The 19,114-nt window shown below is 43.1% G+C and overlaps 1 protein-coding gene across 1 annotated transcript in view; it reads right to left on the bottom strand.

The window, feature by feature from the left end:
- PI15 (peptidase inhibitor 15) overlaps window positions 1–15,707 on the bottom strand; it is a 55,360-nt gene extending 39,653 nt beyond the window's left edge. Inside the window, exon 1 of the mRNA XM_069728971.1 lies at window positions 15,394–15,707. Within this exon, the coding sequence (XP_069585072.1) occupies window positions 15,394–15,666 (273 nt within the window). The 5' untranslated portion in view covers window positions 15,667–15,707. The remainder of the gene's footprint in view (window positions 1–15,393) is intronic.
- Window positions 15,708–19,114: the final 3,407 nt, after the last annotated feature.

Here is a 19,114-nt window from a genome sequence, read left to right as displayed (position 1 = left end):
AACGATGCCGGTAACCAGGGTAAACATCGGGTTACTAAGCGCAGGGCCGCGCTTAGTAACCCGATGTTTACCCTGGTTACCAGTGTAAAAGTAAAAAAATAAAGGTAAATTCCGCTGTCTGTCCCCGTGCTGTGCTTCTCTGCATTGTGAGCGCCAGCCAGCCGTAAAGCAGAGCACAGCGGTGACGTCACCACTCTGCTTTCCGGCCGCTGTGCTTACACAGGGCAGAGAAGCAGAGCGCCGAGGGACAGACAGAAGGTGGCTGTGTGTGCGTGCGTGCGTGCGTGCGCCTGCCTGCCCTGTTTATATGTTTTTCATACTATGCTGGTATTTTGAATAGCTGTGGTGTAAAATGTGTTTTGTGTGTGTGTATAAATGATGTGTGATGTGTTCTGCATCTTTGTTGTTTCCCATAATGTACTTGTATTTCAAATAAAGAGCAGTGTAGCTCCTACTGTACCCTAAAAAAAGAAAATTTTAAAAAAATATAGTAATAAAAATTTCACAAATCTGTCAGTAGTCTCATTTCAAGATAAATGTAATATTGGGTAAACATACAGTAAAGGTTATATATACAAATGTGTAATGCAAATCTTTGCTATAGAATATGTTATCTGGTTTTAGAAAATACAAACTGTAGGGTAATCATAATTAACAATTTTGGGGATTGGTATTTTAATTTCGAATGAGTAACATTTTTTATAAGGTTAAACTTTGTTTAGGTGGGTTTTACCAGCATGCGCATTGCGCATATCAAGTTATAACTAAGTAGTTTTGGTGTTGTTTTAAAGGGATTTTTTGGGGGTTTTTTTTGTGGGGAAACAGGAGGTAGAGGGTTTGGCAGCTTGTGCATCAAGCATATCAAGTTTGACGGTTAAGAATTTTTTTTTTCTTTTGTGATGGGGGAAATCAAAAATAAGTTGGCACTGTAGGTACTGTAGTAGGTACTGACCCAAGACGTACACAAGCAGGCTCCCCAATTTTTTTAAAAAGTTGTAAGTGTAAAGTCCCTACAGCTGCATCTATCATTTTGTATAGTAGCTTAGAACTCTTTATACTTGCAGATTCTAGGGACCAAGAGGACCCAAGCAAGGGACCGACCGACCCAAGCTATACGCAAGCCCCAAGTTTTGGAAACAGATGTAAGTGTAAAGTCCTGAAAGCTGCATCTATCTATCTATCTATCCTTTTGTATAGTAGCTTAGAACTCCCTTTATGCTTGCAGATTCTAGGGACCAAGAGGACCCAAGCAAGGGACCGACCAACCCAAGATAGACGCAAGATCATAATGTCTTCTTCTGAGAGCCCCCCAGCACATCATCAGCAAACTGAGGTGTTAATTTTTTTTCTTCATAAATTTTTTATTTTGGTGCAACAATGGCAATTGTATTTTAAGCCTTTATGTGTTTATTCTGTATTCACAGGAATATGAAGCAGAGGGGCTAACAGAAGGAGACGGACAGGGTGGAGAAATACAAGGAGCGGGAGCGCATAGTGTAAGTTTTGCACAGATCGATCCTCACATACAACACACTACACCCAACACAAACATTCAGCACAGCACACAATACATATGCCTCGATCAAAGAACATTATTAATTTTATTTTTTTTTTTTAAATTAGTCTTCACAATCCGGGGCTCGACGTAGAGTTCCTCAAAGCACCTCCCATAGTCGTCGGAATGATAATCGCGGCGGTCGCCGAAGAGTAAGTTCCTTTTTTGTTTGGTGTATAGTAAAATGTAAAATTCATGTGTTGTAATCTTTCCCTTTTTATTCTTATCTTTTTGTTAGGCTTCACAGCGTGCTCCCGAACAAGATGATGAAGAGGAGGGCATCGATGTGAACACCCTCATCGAAGCAGTACAAAGTCGGGAGCCGCTGTGGAACATGTCGGACCGCCGCCATGCTGACCAGTTAATCACCCGACGGCTATGGGAGGAAGTGTGCAGTGCTGTTATGGATAACTGGGAGGAACTCGATGCTGGGGCCCAGGATCTAGCGCGTAAGTATTCACACTTCATAACCTTATGTTAGCATGATTTAATGTGGTGTATAGTAACCAATTTTTACTTTCTCTTTCCAGGTAACAGGATTATCGTGCGGTGGCGGTCACTCAGGGATCGCTTCAAGAGGGAGTTTAATAAGAAGATGCAGGCCCCGAGTGGATCTAGAGGACGCAGGAGCAGATACAAACATGCCAGAGCCCTGTCGTTCCTCCGGTCGACGCTGCTGAGCAGAAGGTAAATATTCAACACCACATATTTTCAGTTAAACTGTAAAAATGTGTAACCTTCAATTTTTTTTGCAGCAAGGGCATTTGTAATATCCAGATACTAATTTTTTTTTTTCTTCTTTAACAGCACTTTCTGCAGCACTCGGGAGCCTGCATCAGAGTTGCACCCCTCTGGAGCAATCCCTCAAGAGTCCGCCACCGGGGACCACGTTGACCCCTCTGTTTCTGCACCTTCCCTTTCGTTTGATCCCTCAGCCTCATCCACCAGCGCTGGAGCAGCAGGGCGGACTTCGTCACTTGAAGCTGCAGGTGATGAGTTAGAGTTCCCTTTACCCCACCCCTCTGCCACTGCCGCAACATCTAGACCAACTTTGTGGTCAGGACGGCAGCGCCAGAGAGGTCAGGAAAGGAGCTATGCGCCTGACTTTTTGCAGCTGAATGCATCCTTTCACAGTGCCATCAAGCTTTTGAGTGAGCAAACGTCTGCTGGGTACAATATGCTTAACAAAAGCATACTTGAACTCAGCAGTCGTCTGGATAGGATGCAATCAGATGCAAACCAGTCACCAAGGCACTGTTTTTTTCAGTCGGTCCTCAGGCACATGGAAAATCTAACTCCTGACCTGCAGATGCATGTGATGCAAGGCTGCCACACTGCTCTAGCGCAGGCGATGTCCCATGCCCCTCCACCTACCCTTCATGTGTCAACACCTTTCCCCTCTCAATCCACCGTCTATCCTCCCGTCCGTCCTCCTCCTGTCCGTCCTCCTCCTTCGTCATTTGTTCCTTCCCCCCTTAGTCTTTCCCAGTTTTTACCGTCCCCCTTCCATTCTTCCCCTTTAACTTCTCCGTTCCCAATCCCACCAACACCTTCATACCTCCCACACACCACATCTGCACCTCAACTCTCTACACAACCTCATGTTTTCACCACCCATTCCACTTCTGTTCCTCCCCGTGATGTCCTGTCCCCCACTCTCGACGTGGTCCGCCCTGTCAGCCCCTCCGCTACTATCTCCACCCCAAACTATGAGAATCTGTAAAAGTCAATAAATAAACAGTTTTTTGGTTTAAAAACAATTTTATTGTCTTTTTTTTTTTTTTTTGCAAAGTTTTTAAGTCACCAAGGTTATGGCAATAGTAACAATAACAGTGTTTAAAGGGTACCGTGTTGTGAATTCTGTGGCTGAATTCACTCCTGTGGTCACAAGTGGTACTGCAGCTTCTGAGCTTCCTCCCTCAGGTGTTCTGGTGAGCTCGTTAACTGCTTCATTACTTAACTCCGCCTGATGCTGCTATCCTTGCTCCTTGTCAATGTTTCAGTGTTGGATCTGAGCTTCTCCTGATTGTTCCTGTGACCTGCTGCTCTGTATAGCTAAGTGCTTTTTGCTTTTTTGTTGCTTTTTTTCTGTCCAGCTTGTCTTTTGTTTTGCTGGAAGCTCTGAGACGCAAAGGGTGTACCGCCGTGCCGTTAGTTCGGCACGGTGGGTTTTTTTTTGCCCCTTTGCGTGGTTTTGCTTTAGGGTTTTTTGTAGACTGCAAAGTTCGCTTTACTGTCCTCGCTCTGTCCTAGAATATCGGGCCCCACTTTGCTGAATCTATTTCATCCCTACGTTTTGTCTTTTCATCTTACTCACAGTCATTATATGTGGGGGGCTGCCTTTTCCTTTGGGGAATTTCTCTGGGGCAAGTCAGGCCTATTTTTCTATCTTCAGGCTAGCTAGTTTCTTAGGCTGTGCCGAGTTGCCTAGGTAGTTGTTAGGCGCAATCCACAGCCGCTTTTAGTTGTGTTTAGGATAGGATCAGGTGTGCAGTCTACAGAGTTTCCACGTCTCAGAGCTCGTTCTTGTATTTTTGGGTATTTGTCAGATCACTGTGTGCGCTCTGATCGCTAAGCACACTGTGTTTCTGGATTGCCTTCATAACACCTGTCATTAGCAAACATAACAGTACCGTTGCAAAACATACAATGCTGCATTAAAGTACAAAGATTTTGTAAGCAAACAAAAAATGGTATTTTTACAAGTGTAAAAAGAAAAAATTTTTTTACACCATTTCATACTGCCAGTCAACTGATCCTGCAGGAGACATGAAGTAGTCTGCAAAACTGTCCCGCATTCTGGAGACTGCTACTGGACTGCGAAAAGTGGGGTTTTGGTAATCCCGCAAGGTGCTTTCTGAAACATTATCCTCCAGGGAAACTTGTTCTTTTGATAAAACAAAATTGTGCAGGACAACGCACGCTTTGACCACATCATCGACAGTTTCAGTCTGCAGTTTAATTGCAGTTAGCAGGACTCTCCATTTGGCAGTTAAGATGCCAAAAGCACATTCCACAACTCTTCGTGCTCTAGTTAAGCGGTAATTGTAAATTTTTTTCCTCTGGGTTAGTCCACTACTTCCAAAGGGTTTCAGCAAGTGTGGGGAAAGCTGGAAGGCATCATCTCCAACACAAACAAATGGTAATGGTGGACCAGTGGTTCCAGGGAGAGGTCTAGGGGACGGAAAATCAAATGTCTCTCCATATAAACGGCGCCCCATTGGTGAATTTTTAAAGATTTGTGAATCATTTGCGCGTCCATACGCACCGATATCAACAGCGATGAACTTGCATTGTGCATCGGCTATGGCCATCAACACAATAGAGAAGTACTTCTTATAGTTATAAAACTGTGATCCAGAGCCTGAAGGTTTGACGATCCGTATGTGCTTTCCATCAACTGCTCCAACACAATTTGGAAACTGGCAAATTTGATGAAAATTTTGGGCGATCTCCAGCCACCTCTCCTGTGATGGCTCTGGGATGTATTCCACTTGTAGGCACTCCCACAATGCCCGGCAGGTATCTCTGATGATCCCCGAGATGGTGGATATCCCAAGTCGAAATTGGAAATGGAGGGATGAGAACGACTCTCCAGTTGCAAGGAATCTGTTAACAAAACGAAAAGACAATAATTAATAAAAAAATTCAAAAAACATTACAGTTATAAGTCTGATGAATGAGAATCATTTAAAAAAAAAATTACTTACCGAATAGTCACCATGAGACGCTCTGCTGGTGATATTGAGAATCGCATCTGGGTGTCTCGTCTCCGTATACAGTCTTCCACATAGCCCAATAAAAACTCGAAATTTTCAGCTCTCATCCTCACATAATTGAAGAACTTTTGAGGGTTTTCCCTTAGTTCCATGTAACGCGTGGAATAAACACCACGGGTCATACGTTGTGCTGTGATGGGATGGATCCACAGCCTTCTCTTCCGCCGCTGCCGTAGGATGCGCAGTCTTTGTTCCTCCCTCTCTCGAACGCTGACTGCCAACTGATTTGCCTCAAAAGTAAAATCCGCATAGATCTTTGCAATGTTCGCCAGGACTCCTTCCATTTCTGCCACTTTCTCTACAACCTTTCAAAGATGTGGTGTAAATACACGCTATATATAGTTTTCCAGTAGTTTCCAGTAGCCAATCACATTGAAATCCTCCCCTTTTAAAAAATGGATCCGTCAAAAAACGGTTACAACGGATGTAAAAACGGTCGCAACGGTTCTAACGGATCCGTTTTTTTTAACGGATCAGGGCAGCTGATCCGTCAAAAAAACGGATCCGTTAGAACCGTTTTTCCACAAAATTTGACGGATCCGTCGATCCGCCACGATGTCGGACCTAACTGACGCCACACAACTGAAGTGTGAAAGAAGCCTAAGCAAGTTGAAAATGAAATGAACACTAAATGGGCTAAGGTTAAAGATGACACATTTCCTTTGTATTTGAGGCAATATATTTATTTTTTCATCTTCTATATTTTAAAAATTACAAAAAGGAACATGAGCTGATGCAAAAGTTTCACACCCTGCATGGTTAGTACCTATTATCACCCCCTTTTGATAGTATCACAGCTTGTAAACATTTTTTGCAGCCAGACAAGAGTCTTTCTATTCTTGTTTGATGGATTTTCATCCATTCTTTGGAAAATTCTTCCAGTTCTGTGAGATTCCCGGGTCGTCTTGCATACACTGCTATTTTGAAGTCTAGCCACAGATTTTTAATGATGTTCAGATTAGAGTACTTTGAGGGCCACTGTGGATTTTGATGTGTGTATAGGATCCTTATCCATTTGTAGAAGCCATCCTCTTTTCAACTTCAGCTATTTTACAGATGGCGTTTTGTTTGCATCAAGAATTTGTTGAAATTTCATTGAATCTTCCCTCTACCCATGAAATGTTCCATGTGCCACTGGCTACAACACAACAAACCCAAAGCATGATTGCTCAACCCCCATGGTTAACGGTTGGTGAGATGTTCTTTTATAGAAATTCTGTGCACTTTTTTTCTCCACATATATCCTTGATCTTTGTGGCCAAAGAGTTTTATTTTTACCTCATCGGTCCACAGGACTCATTTGCAAAATGCATCAGTCTTATTTAGATATTCCTTTTGCATACTTCTGATGCTGAGTCTTATGGTGAGGATGCAGGAGAGGTTTTCTTCTGATGTCTCTTCCATGAAGGCCATATTTGTGCAGGTGTCTCTGAACAGTGCAACAATTTACCACAAATCCAGAGTCTGTTAAATATTTCTGAAGATCTGTTGCAGTCAAGCGGGGGTTCTGATTTGCCTTTCTAGCAATCCTACAAGCATCTCTCACTGAAATTTTGCTTGGTCTTCCAGACCTTATCTTGACCTCAACTGTTTCTGTTAACTGCCATTTCAAAATTACATTTTTAACCGAGGAAAGGACAACTTTAAAATGCTTTGCTGTCTTTTTTCAGCCTTGTCCTGCTTTGTTGGCCACCACCGTTTTCACTTTCAGAGTACTAGGCAGCTGCTTAGAAGAATCTATGTCTGCTGTTTTTAGAACAAGGTTAGAGGAGGCTGGGTTTCTATAAACCTTGGACATTTGCATCACCTGGCATATTCTAATGATGACAATGAATAAGCCATAATGCTAACAGGCTAATTAAGTTATCTGAGCACACAAACCTCCAAGGGTGTCTAAACGTTTGTTTGCAATTTTTAAAATGAAAAAAATAGCAATTTATTTTTTGCCTGAAATACAAATGAAATTTGTCATATTTAACTTTAGCCTTTTTAGAGATCATTTTATGTTCAACTTGTTTAAGTGTTCACAATAACAGTAATTTTGACCAGGGGTGCCCAAACTTTTACATGCTACTGTATATGTACATATACAAACACTCTTTTTCATATACATATATATAAATATACAATTTCCCTTTACTGTGCAACCTCCCATTTTATATAATATTATTTATTACTTCTATTATGTATGCAAGACATAAAAATATACCAAAATGTCTGAGTGTGTGTGTGACGCCCCAGGGTCCTGGTCTTCACAGCGGCATTGCTTTACTCATGGGGAGAGTGATGTCACGCTTGGAAGCGATGAAGGATAACTCTCACCAGGTAACACAAACATGCAACATGTTCACACTCCAGGCCCACAAGGGGGGGGGGGGGGGGATCTTTTTCTAGGTGACTCCCCTGCATATAGATATATATTGTGGTTTGGAGGGAAAGTTGGTCAGATAGTGCCGGGGAGCAGACTGGAGCACTCTGACACAGGAAGAACGTATGAGGAACCGCGCAGCCACGAGAAAGTGCTGCAGCTCCTGGACAGAGATAATACCGAAAGCCAAACAGATTGTAGTGAGCATGTGGGAGAGCGAAGCACAGGAGAAGGAACACCAGTGGAGCAGAGCAGTGAATTAGCTACCTCCCTGGCTGGCGCAGATTACCGGTAGCCAGAACACCGAGGTTGTGAGGGACTTTAAGACTGACAGCACAGCTGGATTACATATCACCTGTCCGCCCTAACACCCAGAAGGCACAGTGACATATAGAGCCCGGGTATTGATAGAGATCCTGTAAAATTGCTCAAGTCACCTGCCATACGGTTTATGTCCCACCTTTATGGAGGACAGAAGAACTGTGAGGACGTTATCAGAAGCCATAGGCAGTAAGGGACTACAACACCACTGCGCTATGAGGAAGGCTTTTAACTCCACATGGTAAAGGAGACTCTGAATTCGCTTCCAAGCCGGCCAGACCCTGCCTCTCCTGTGATCTGGTACCCTGGACTGTGGCTGCCTGAAGTCTTCAGTAAACCAGGTGAAGAGACTGAAAACCTGTGTCCTCATTCTTCGCTGCACCATTCACCATCTTCCATCTACACAACAGGAGCCCTGGGGAAATACTTCACCTGTGGGAAGATATACCATCTAGCTGCCATTACATCACCCCAGAGGACACCATAAAGCAGCGTCGATCCCACTGATCGAATACCACAGGTGGCATCACAATCAATTTCCCCTTTTACATGGGTGCCCAGGACCGCGGACCGGGTCACCACCATGACATCCCCCTGTGAATACCGGACCCGGTACCCCAGGGCTCTGGCGGGGGACTTATGTGTAATATACCTGATAAAGACTCCAGACCAGTTTGCATCTGATGCTTTATCTGTCTCATTATATAGAATGTCTAACAAGAAATGAATGGTCTAGGCAAAATTCGAACTTACCTGTTTGCGTGGATTTTCCTGGGAAATTATATTCACAGAGGTTATTCTCCAATGATTTAATGACCCTTATGTGCTGGGATCTCTCCAAACCCCTGTAGGAAAATACACCTAAGATGCAAAAAAAAAAAAAAAAAAATGTATTTATACTCACCTCACCCCTCCTCTCTTCAGACCCTCCACTCCACACCGTCACCCATCCTTTCATCACCATATATTCTCATCATCGTAAGTGCTGAATCTCCGAGCCTCTCCGTTAAAATGCAGAATTTTTAAAATTCGCTTCCACATGGATTCAGCAAAAAGGAAGCCTCTGGCAACCATTTTTCTGAAGTAGTTAGCACCATCAAAAGGTTAAAAAATACTTATACTGAACTTACTGCTCACGTCTTTGACTCTTTTGCTCCTCACCATCACCTGTCCATCACCTTATTGCGTTGTTTTACTGTTGCTGCAATTACTGAAATCCCCACTAGGATTGAAATCATACTACAGCACTCCTACAGATTAGTATGAGATGGTTTTGCCTACAGAAGGTGTTAAATAGGACCAGTCACCAAATTTTACATGTTGAACTACACAGAAGATGTAGCAATGGCTGCAGGGCAGAATAAAACTTTTTTTTTTAAATTCTTTAATTTTTCCTCTCCATTTTGGAGATATTAACAATCTACCGTATATACTCGAGTATAAGCCGAGATTTTCAGCCCATTCTTTTAGGCTGAAAGTCCCCCTCTCGGCTTATACTCAAGTCATTGTCCCAGGGGGGTCTGCGGGGGAGGGGGAGTGGCTGCTGTGACCAGCCAGCTCCTGGTGCGGTCCATGCATGTCCCTGGTTCTCCGGGCGCTGGCAGCTTCTTCCTGTTTTGAGCGGTCACATGGTACCGCTCATTACAGTAATGAATATGGACCCGACTCCACTCCCATAGGGGTGGAGCCGCATATTCATTACTGTAATGAGCGGTAACGATGATCGCTCAACGCTGAAAGAAGCTGTCAGCGCCCGGAGAAAAAGGGACGTGCAGGGACCGCACCAGGAGCAGATGAGTAAAATGGGGAGGGGGAGCACTGCACTATATTCACCTGTCCTCGTTCCGGTGCCGCTGTGTCTTCCGCGTCCTCTGCAGTGATGCTCAGGTCAGAGGGCGCGATGACGCAATTAGTGTGTGTGCCGCCCTGTGCCTGAATGTCAGTGCAGAGGATGTGGAAGACACAACGGTGCCGGAACGAGGACAGGTGAATATTGCAAGTGCCGGGGGCCTGAGCGACAAGAGTTGGGTATGTGATTTTTTTTTAATCACAGCAACAGCATATGGGGCAAATAGCTCTATGGGGCATCTTATGGGGCCATAATCAGCATTTGTGCAGCATTATATGGGGGCAAATGTCTCTATGGAGCATCTTACGGGGCCATAATCAACATTTGTGCAGCATTATATTGGGCAAATGTCTCTATGGAGCATCTTATGGGGCCCTTATCAACCTTTATGCAGTACTGTATGAGCAAATGTGTCTATGGAGCATCTTATGGGGCCATTATTACCCTTTATGCAGCATTATATGGGGCATATTTTAATATGGAGCATCTTATGGGGTCATCATGAACTGTATGGAGCATTATATGGGGCTCCTAACTCAATATGGATATTCAAAAACACTTAACCTACTGATATCTCAATTCATTTTACTTTTATTGGTATCTATTTTTATTTTTGAAATTTACTGGTAGCTGCTGCATTTTCCACCCTAGGCTTATACTCGAGTCATTAAGTTTTCCCAGTTTTTTGTGGCAAAATTAGGGGTCTCGACTTATACTCGGGTCGGCTTATACTCGAGCATATACGGTAAGTATTGACACATAATGAGATGGTTTTTGTGAAGGCCAAATGGGCAGTAGTAAAGGTCAACTCCAGGAGAAGCCCACACCTCCAGTGAAAACTATCTAATAACACCATCTTGGAATTAACTAAAGTTAACTCTTTAGGTGCCAAATACTTTGATTTGCTAATATCTCCGCAACGGAGAGGTGAAATTAAAACAAACAATAACCTTTCTTCCACTCTGTAGCCACCATTACATCGTGTGTTCAGCTTTCAAATTTTGTGAAAGGTCCTTTTTAAGGAGCTTTTCGAATATATAATTCCTGGCAGCCTTTACTTGCCAGCAATTACAATCATTCATCATTTATTCAGAGAACCTGGTTGTTTCTCAATGTCTAACCCAATTATTGTGCGTGATTTTATTTTGAAGTTCGTTATGTCCAAGGAGTAAATTTTTGAGCTGAACCCCGGTTCTTATCCTTTCTACTAAAATGAATTTTGTGAATTTAATATTGCGCTCGGAGAGAATCCTGAACTGGTTATTCTAGAAGAAACTCAATGCAGAACGACATTTAACATTTTTTGAAGTCCCTAAAGGATACACGTGATGAATGGTTCGTCAACATTGTAGAAAACCACCATTTTTTTTCTAATTAGATCACATGACATAACTTCCAATTACAATTTTTTACGTTTTCTCCATGCGCGAAATCAGCCTCTACAGCAGTATGACCGCGTGCATGTGACAGTTGAGCAGAAGGTAATTATAACTGAAACATTCATTTACTTCCAGGGTGGCAAGATAGTTTGCTTTCTAAAAAAACTCTATTATAAGATTGGAGATTTTTCCCACGAAGCATTGCCAAAAAGACGTCAACACAGCTGGTCCATTAAGGCGAGCCAGTCCCCCGCAAGCTACGCAAGCAAAGGAAAATGTGGCATGTGGATAAAAGATACTGTCAACTACAAGGTAGAATGCAAATTATAAGGCCAAGTGCACACTGAATCTGGGATCATAAAAACCTCCAAATACTGAGCCTCTTCATGATACCAATTTCCTATTGATGAATACAGAGTTCTCTTGATTTTCAGAAGCAAAACGATGGCATGCTCCATTTCATATAGTTCTACTAATATATACCCATGTCGACACATTGCTTACCTTGATGTTGTACATTGGTGTCATACTACGACACATGGAGTGCCTTTGGATCAGTAGGTTGAAGTCATCATGACTCCATGTGCCTCTGCACAGGCCATACATGATTCATGGTACTTAGAAAATACAAACCCTATGTAAGGCCGGTTTCACACGTCCAGATAATTCCAGTACCGTATAAAATCGGTACTGGAGTTATCCGTGTCCGTGTGCTCACATGGAACATCAGTGTGGCACACGTGCGGCACATGTGTGCCGCCGGTGTGCCCACTGGGTACCACACGCACCGTGCAGGAGACAGCGCTAAAGTTTAGCGCTGTCCCCTGCATCGTGCTGAATCCGCGATTCATATCTTCCCTGCAGCAGCGTTTGCTGCAGGGAAGATATGAATAATAGTGTTTAAAATAAAGATCTATCTATCAAACGCTGCTGCAGGGAAGATATGAATGGCGGATTCAGCACCAGTGGGGGGGACAGCGCTTAATGTAGCGCTGTCACCTGCACGGCACATGGACTGCACACGGACAACGTCCGTGTGCGGTACGTGTTTTACACGGACCCATTGACTTTAATGGGTCCGTGTAATACGTGCTCTCCCACAAACACTGACATGTCTCCGTGTTTGGCAAATGGAGACACGGTCCGCAAAAAATCACTGACATCTGAACAGATGCAGTGATTTTTATGTGTCTACGTGTGTCAGTGGCTCCGGTACGTGAGGAAACTGTCACCTCATGTACCGGAGACACTGACGTGTGAAACCGGCCTAATGGAAACATTTTTATTTTTGCTTATACATTTCTTTAAGGCTATTTTCACACGTTGCATTTTTGCAACTTTTTAAATGCAAATTAAAAGCTACTTTCTTTTCAGTACCATCAAAAGCTGTGACCTTTCAGAAATATCCTGTATACACACTTTTTAGATTTTTCCTGACCAAATTGTTGGAAAACTACAGCGTTTTTTTCCATCTGCGGCATGTCACGTCTTTCAGCGTTTTTTTATTTTTTCACCCGTAGAAATGATGAGAAAGTGAAAAAAAATCACTACAAAAAATACAACGGCAGCAAATTTTTGAAGAGTTTTAGGTGAATAAAACTAACACGTACTGTAAAAAAAAAAAAAAAAAAAAAAAAATCACACATGTAATCTACACAACAAAATGCTGAGCTGAAAAAAAATGCATGAAAAACGCTGCAAAAATGGACAATTTTAACTATGCAAATTGCCTCTTCTGAGAAAAAAGAGGGCTTAAACTCTATAGCGCCACCTGTTGGAAGTAGCGATCCTACAAGTCACAATCAACCCTTTAATGAGTCGTGCAATATGACTTAGGATAAAAGCCAAATCGGTATCTCAATTCGCAGACACGGTGTTTCCGGCTGTTGGCCCTCGTCAGTGCGAAGCATGAGAACGGATTTGGCTAGGTGAGAGGCTCTGGACTGGGGTCTAAGGGGTATCGTTTCTCCTTATGGAGAGTGACATACCTCCTCTGGCTTGTCAAAGCCTCCTTACCTTGACAAGCCAGAGATGGTATGTCACTCTCCATAAGGAGAAACGATACAATTTTAACTAAGCATTTTTTACTGCTAAAAAATACAATGGCAACACATTTCTGAAGAGTTTTAGGTGAATAAAACTACCTTTTTTAAACATGCTCTGTAGAAAAAGCAAACATGCAATCTACACACAAAAAACACTGCAAAAATGCCAAAAATGGACGTTTTTAATGAAGCATTTTTAATGCCATAAAACAGGTTTTGGCTGCAGAAAAAAATACAGCAAAAATGTGTGTAAACATAGCCGGATGCGTGTCAATATTGTATTTAGATTGTGAGCCCCAACGGGGACAGCGACGATAATGTGTGCAACCTGTAAAGCGCTGCGGAATATGTTAGGCTACGTTCAGACTAGCGTTGTGCGCCGCTGCGTCGGCGACGCGACGCACAACGCACCGAAAAACGCGGCAAAACGCACGCAAAAACACTGCGTTTTGCGACGCGTGCGTCGTTTTTTGCCGAAAATCGGACGCAAGAAAAATGCAACTTGTTGCGTTTTCTTGGTCCGACGCTTGCGGCAAAAAAGACGCATTTGTCGCAAAATGCAACAAGCAAAAACGCATGCGTCCCCCATGTTAAACATAGGGGCGCATGACGCGTGCGTCGCCGCTGCGGCGCCTGACGCGGCGCCGACGCACACTAGCACAACGCTAGTCTGAACGTACCCTTAGCGCTATATAAAAATAAAGATGAATAAAGATTAGCCATCAAATGTGTACCGAGTTCCAGAATGAAATATTTGATGGCTACAATGTAGCATATTATGTGGTTTCCAGAGTTTTATTTTTCTTATTATGTCAGTCATACAGGTACTGTTACATAATCTTGGAGTGATAACTCTTCCTCGGAATCAATGGAGCTAAACATGGACAATCAGACAAACTACTTTAGGTCGGGGTCACACTTGCGAGTGTGATGCGAGAAACTCGCGCATCAATACCCGACCCTATCACCGGCACTCAGGACCAGAGCGTTCATAGAAATACATGCATCCGCACGCTCCGGACCCGAGTGCCGGGTATTGATGAGCGAGTTTCTCGCATCACACCTCGCAAGTGTGACCCTGGCCTTAGACTGGAACACATTGGGCTTCCGAAAATGGCAAGAACAAGTAGTTTGAGGCATGGTGATAATTATCCAACCTATCACATCACATTTTTGCCAAATAGGAGTCAGTCATTGGCGAATATTAATATTTTTCTAAATATTTTACATTTTCAATCAATCGTTGAGATCTACCATTTTGGGTGACTTTTACCTTATGTATCCGAATAGCTGTAGACATCAGAAACTTCCAAGATTGAAAGCCATTTCAGCTGATAACTAACACCATTGATTTTTCCTATTAACAGGCATGTTTTAGGCTAGGTTCACACTTGCGTTGTGCAGTCCGTTCAACAAATCCGTTAAACGGATTGCATAACGCAAGTGCCGACTTTGCCACTGCGCTAGCGCAGATGGAGCACCTGCTAGCTCCATCTGCGCTAGCAGTGCGCTCGCAGTGACGGACCCGGAAACGCTGCAGCCCGCGTCTCGGGTCCGTCACTCAATGATGGCCCATTGTGGGCGTGCGCTAGCAATGCGTTCGCCATTGCTAGTAATGGCGGCGTTAACGAACTGCGCGACACCGCGGTGTAACGTAGTCCGTTAAACGGATTCACACAACGCAGTGTGAACCCAGCCTTAGATGGCCCGAAAAATGCACAATTATTTGCCTGGGGTGGCGAAATGTTAGATGCTCTCAGAGTAGGCATTAGATTCAAAGAGGAAAAATCCAACTAGATCCATTCATTGTCAAACATTATCCATACACTATACAATATCAAAGAATCTGCCAACAATGATCTACAGGTGGCTCTCCAGCATACAAAAATCAGAAAATATGACGTTGTCTTGCCTCAAACACAGATGAGGAACGGGAGGAACGGAACTTGGAACGCCTATAGCCAAACACTTTATACGCAGCAGGTTAATTTGGGAAAGTGCTTAATAAAAGGGGCAAAAACTTTTCGAATCTTGCACATTAATTATATCATGATATATTTAACATTTTGAACATAGAGTTTTTGGGGGGTCACTCACCATATACTCCATGTTGGCAGCAGGTGGAAAAACCTTACTTCTGACTTGGTTATGGTAGTCTAGGATAGCGATCATGTCATTTTGGGAAATGTAGCGCTTCCTTCTGGCCTTGGTGATATTGGCTGAATCCAGCTGAGCGCTGAGACCGGGGCTTATGATGGTGGAATTACCGGCTGACGATGCCAACTCTTTGGAAATAGGTAACACTAGACCACATGTTTCACAAAGGAGCGAAAACATAAGAGCAGCGACCACACAACAGATTTCTGCCATGTTGGATGTTCAACGTTTAGGCTTTGCCTTTTAAAAGTTGATGATTTTCTTGGAAATCTGTAAAAACAAATTCCGAAAAAAATATATATATAAAAAAAAATAAAAAGCTGAAGAAATATATAATGTCAAACAAAAAAAATAAAATAGATCAGAACATGATTTATACACGACGGGCTTGGAAATGGTTCAAATGATATTACACCGCAGAGTTCCCAAGTTTAGCTGTTACCATTTATGTCTAAAAGTAAGATCAACTTGGCAAGCGCAGAGTTTAGCAAGAATAAAGAAGAAATCACTTTAGTCTTGGATCTTTTAAAGAAAACACTTGAGATCACAGTCTTACCTCTCAACAGAATGTCAATCTTGCCCAAGTCAGCTGTCTAAGCTGTGCGCTGAGGTGTGGAGCCTGGGAAGGGGGATGGATCCTCCGGTCATAAATTCACTGAAAGCAAATCTCTGCTTGCTAGGAACTTCTGGCTGCAGGATTTTGGAAGTGATAACAGCTTTTATATGTTACAGCCTGGACGTGTTGCTTGTAAGGTTTGCAGAGGAGGAGTCCACAGAGAAGTCCAGTGATTGGGTGGCATTCTATCATAGGGGTGGTAAAAACAATGGCACATCCAAATAATCTAACAAATCAGAATGGAAATCAAAATACCTGGTCAGGGTCTTTTTTTTTTCATTTATGGTTCTGTAGTTTGCTTGTTGGACATAGCAATTAAATATACACAAGCTGATGCAAAAAAAACACTGTAGGACAACCTGTCAAAGCAGTTGTATTAATGTTTGCAACATTATTTGTTTTTGCATTGAACTTCAGACATCACCATTTCAGAATCACACTCCTAAAGCTGCAACCACTAGGTGGCGCACGCACACGTATTAAGCAAAAAAATGACAGAGCAGTCAATCTTTCCATTTTCTTGGCTTCCGATCTTAAAGGGAACTGAATTGAATGGCTTGTCCAGTGCTTTGATATTGAAGGCTTTTCCGGGTAGATCATCAATATCAGATCGGGGAGGAAGGGTTTGCGACACTCAGCACCCCTAATAAACAGGTAGTGTCTGTCGTCCCGGAACATTTTTGCGGTTGAAATGATCTCTAATTTGGCTTTTTTTCTATTATTTTTGTGTTGTTTCAATACACACAAAAAAAAAAATGTGTCAAAAAAATGTGTATTTTCAAAAATTTTCCTGAAAGAAATACTTAATTTTATTGCACAATTTCAAAGGGTGCCAACACTGTTGGCAATGACTGTACGTGCCTTGTGCTGTCCAGCCTCATGGAGCCATTACAGGGACATAGGCTTATTATTCATTTGCAATGTCATGATGATTGAACTGTGTTTTGTTGTCCTTTGCTGCCATCTACTGACCATTTTTATTACGTGTTTGCATGCATTGCTGATGTAATCTCCCATGATGCCTCTCTCTTTGTAACTCCTCCTATCTCCTTTCCTCACATCCTTTCTTTCTGGTCAGCGCCATCTTGGCAGAAGCATGCACCAGAGCTGGAGAGAGGATCCTACAGTTACCTCTATCCTACGACATCAATCTTCTACCTCATCCTCTTCCCTTCATCTCCTCTAACATCTCAAATGCCTTATTTGTCAATGTACCGTGAATAAACTGCTTAAAAGTTTGTCTACTTCATTTTCCTTCCTGTATCATCCACGTGCAGCTGGTCAGGCAAGAGGGAAGCTGGGAATAGCGAGTAAACTATCTGCCATTGTTTGTACAGAGTTCCGTAGTCACCTCCTTAAGACACATCGCACCTACATACATCGGTGGCAGAATACGCCGCTCTCCCTTTACTTCCCTCTGAAAATAGTTAAGCAGTCATGTAATAGCTAATTTTCAGAACAGCCCTTTCATTAAAGGGAACCTGTCACCCCGGTTTTTCAGTACAAGATAAAAATACTGTTAAATCGGGCCTGAGCTGTGCGTTACTATAGTGTATTTTGTGTACCCTGATTCCACCCCTAAGCTGCCGAAATAACTTACCAAAGTCGCTGTTTTCGCCTGTCAATCAGGCTGGTCAGGTCAGATGGGCGTGGCGACATCGCTGTATCTTCCCCCAGATCTTGCATGTATTTCCGTTGGTGGCATAGTGGTTTGCGCATGCCCATCTTCTGAATCCACTGGGCAGGAGAAGAAAAAACGCGCGATCAGCGCTATTTCCCTGGTGATCTGTGGGGGCGGCCATCTTCCTTAGGCCGCGCGTGCGCATATGGAGTCCTCTGCTGCCCGGGGCTTCAGGAAAATGACCGCGGGATGCCGCGCCATGCGCAGATGGAGATCGCGGCGGCCATTTTCCTGAAGTTGAGATGCGAACTCGGCTTCAGGAAAATGGCCGCCGCGATCTCCATCTGCGCACGCACGGCATCCTGCAGCCATTTTCCTGAAGCCCCGGGCAGCAGAGGACTCCATATGCGCATGCGCAGCCTCAGGAAGATGGCCGCCCCCACAGATCACCAGGGAAATAGCGCTGATCGCACGTTTTTTCTTCTCCTGCCCAGTGGATTCAGAAGATGGGCATGCGCAAACCACTACGCCACCAACGGAAATACATGCAAGATCTGGGGGAAGATACAGCGATGTCGCCACGCCCATCTGACCTGACCAGCCTGATTGACAGGCGAAAACGGCGACTTTGGTAAGTTATTTCGGCAGCTTAGGGGTGGAATCAGGGTACACAAAATACACTATAGTAACGCACAGCTCAGGCCCTATTTAACAGTATTTTTATCTCGTACTGAAAAACCGGGGTGACAGGTTCCCTTTAAATGATGAGATCTACACGTGTGTGGCAGGGTGGCCAACTATCCAGAAATTCCTGAACAATTTGAGAAAATACTTTTATTTTTTGCTCATGTCCATTAAAATGTTTTTTGCATCTGTGACTTTTTTTTAAAGCAGAGATTATTATGACTACCGTAATTATCATTTTACAGCTCATACTTATTGCAGTTAACATTAGGCTGTAAACAGCTATTACATAGATCATAATCTTAATGATTTGTTATGGTTTGTGAATATATTTGTAGAAAAAAGTCATATTTATGATTTTTTCAGAAGCTGTAAAAAAATAAAAATAAAATTGGCAACCCCATGCTACATGAGATGAGACCCCCGATCCTGATATACATGTGTGACCCATAGATGAGACATTTGTGGCGCACCCTGTGTAAATGCCATAAATGCCTGAGATGGACTCTAGTCCAGTCTTAGTAATCTAAGAGGTAATATAATGTAAAGAGACAGACGCCTCCCGCCACGCAGCTCCTACTTTAACACTTTTTATTTTATGATTCTTGTTATTTTAGTTATTGCGCTGTCTGTTGGGAATTTTCCGGTTCTCTGCACACATATTCTTTGAATCCATCTCATCCCATGTGTTGTATTTCCTCCAAGTCACAAAGGGATTTTTTTTTATTTTTGACCATTCC

Source organism: Ranitomeya imitator, chromosome 6 (genome assembly GCF_032444005.1).
Source record: "Ranitomeya imitator isolate aRanImi1 chromosome 6, aRanImi1.pri, whole genome shotgun sequence".
Lineage (NCBI taxonomy): Eukaryota > Metazoa > Chordata > Amphibia > Anura > Dendrobatidae > Ranitomeya > Ranitomeya imitator.
Note: the sequence above shows the minus strand (reverse complement) of the source record. Positions and strands in the feature narration are given on the sequence as shown.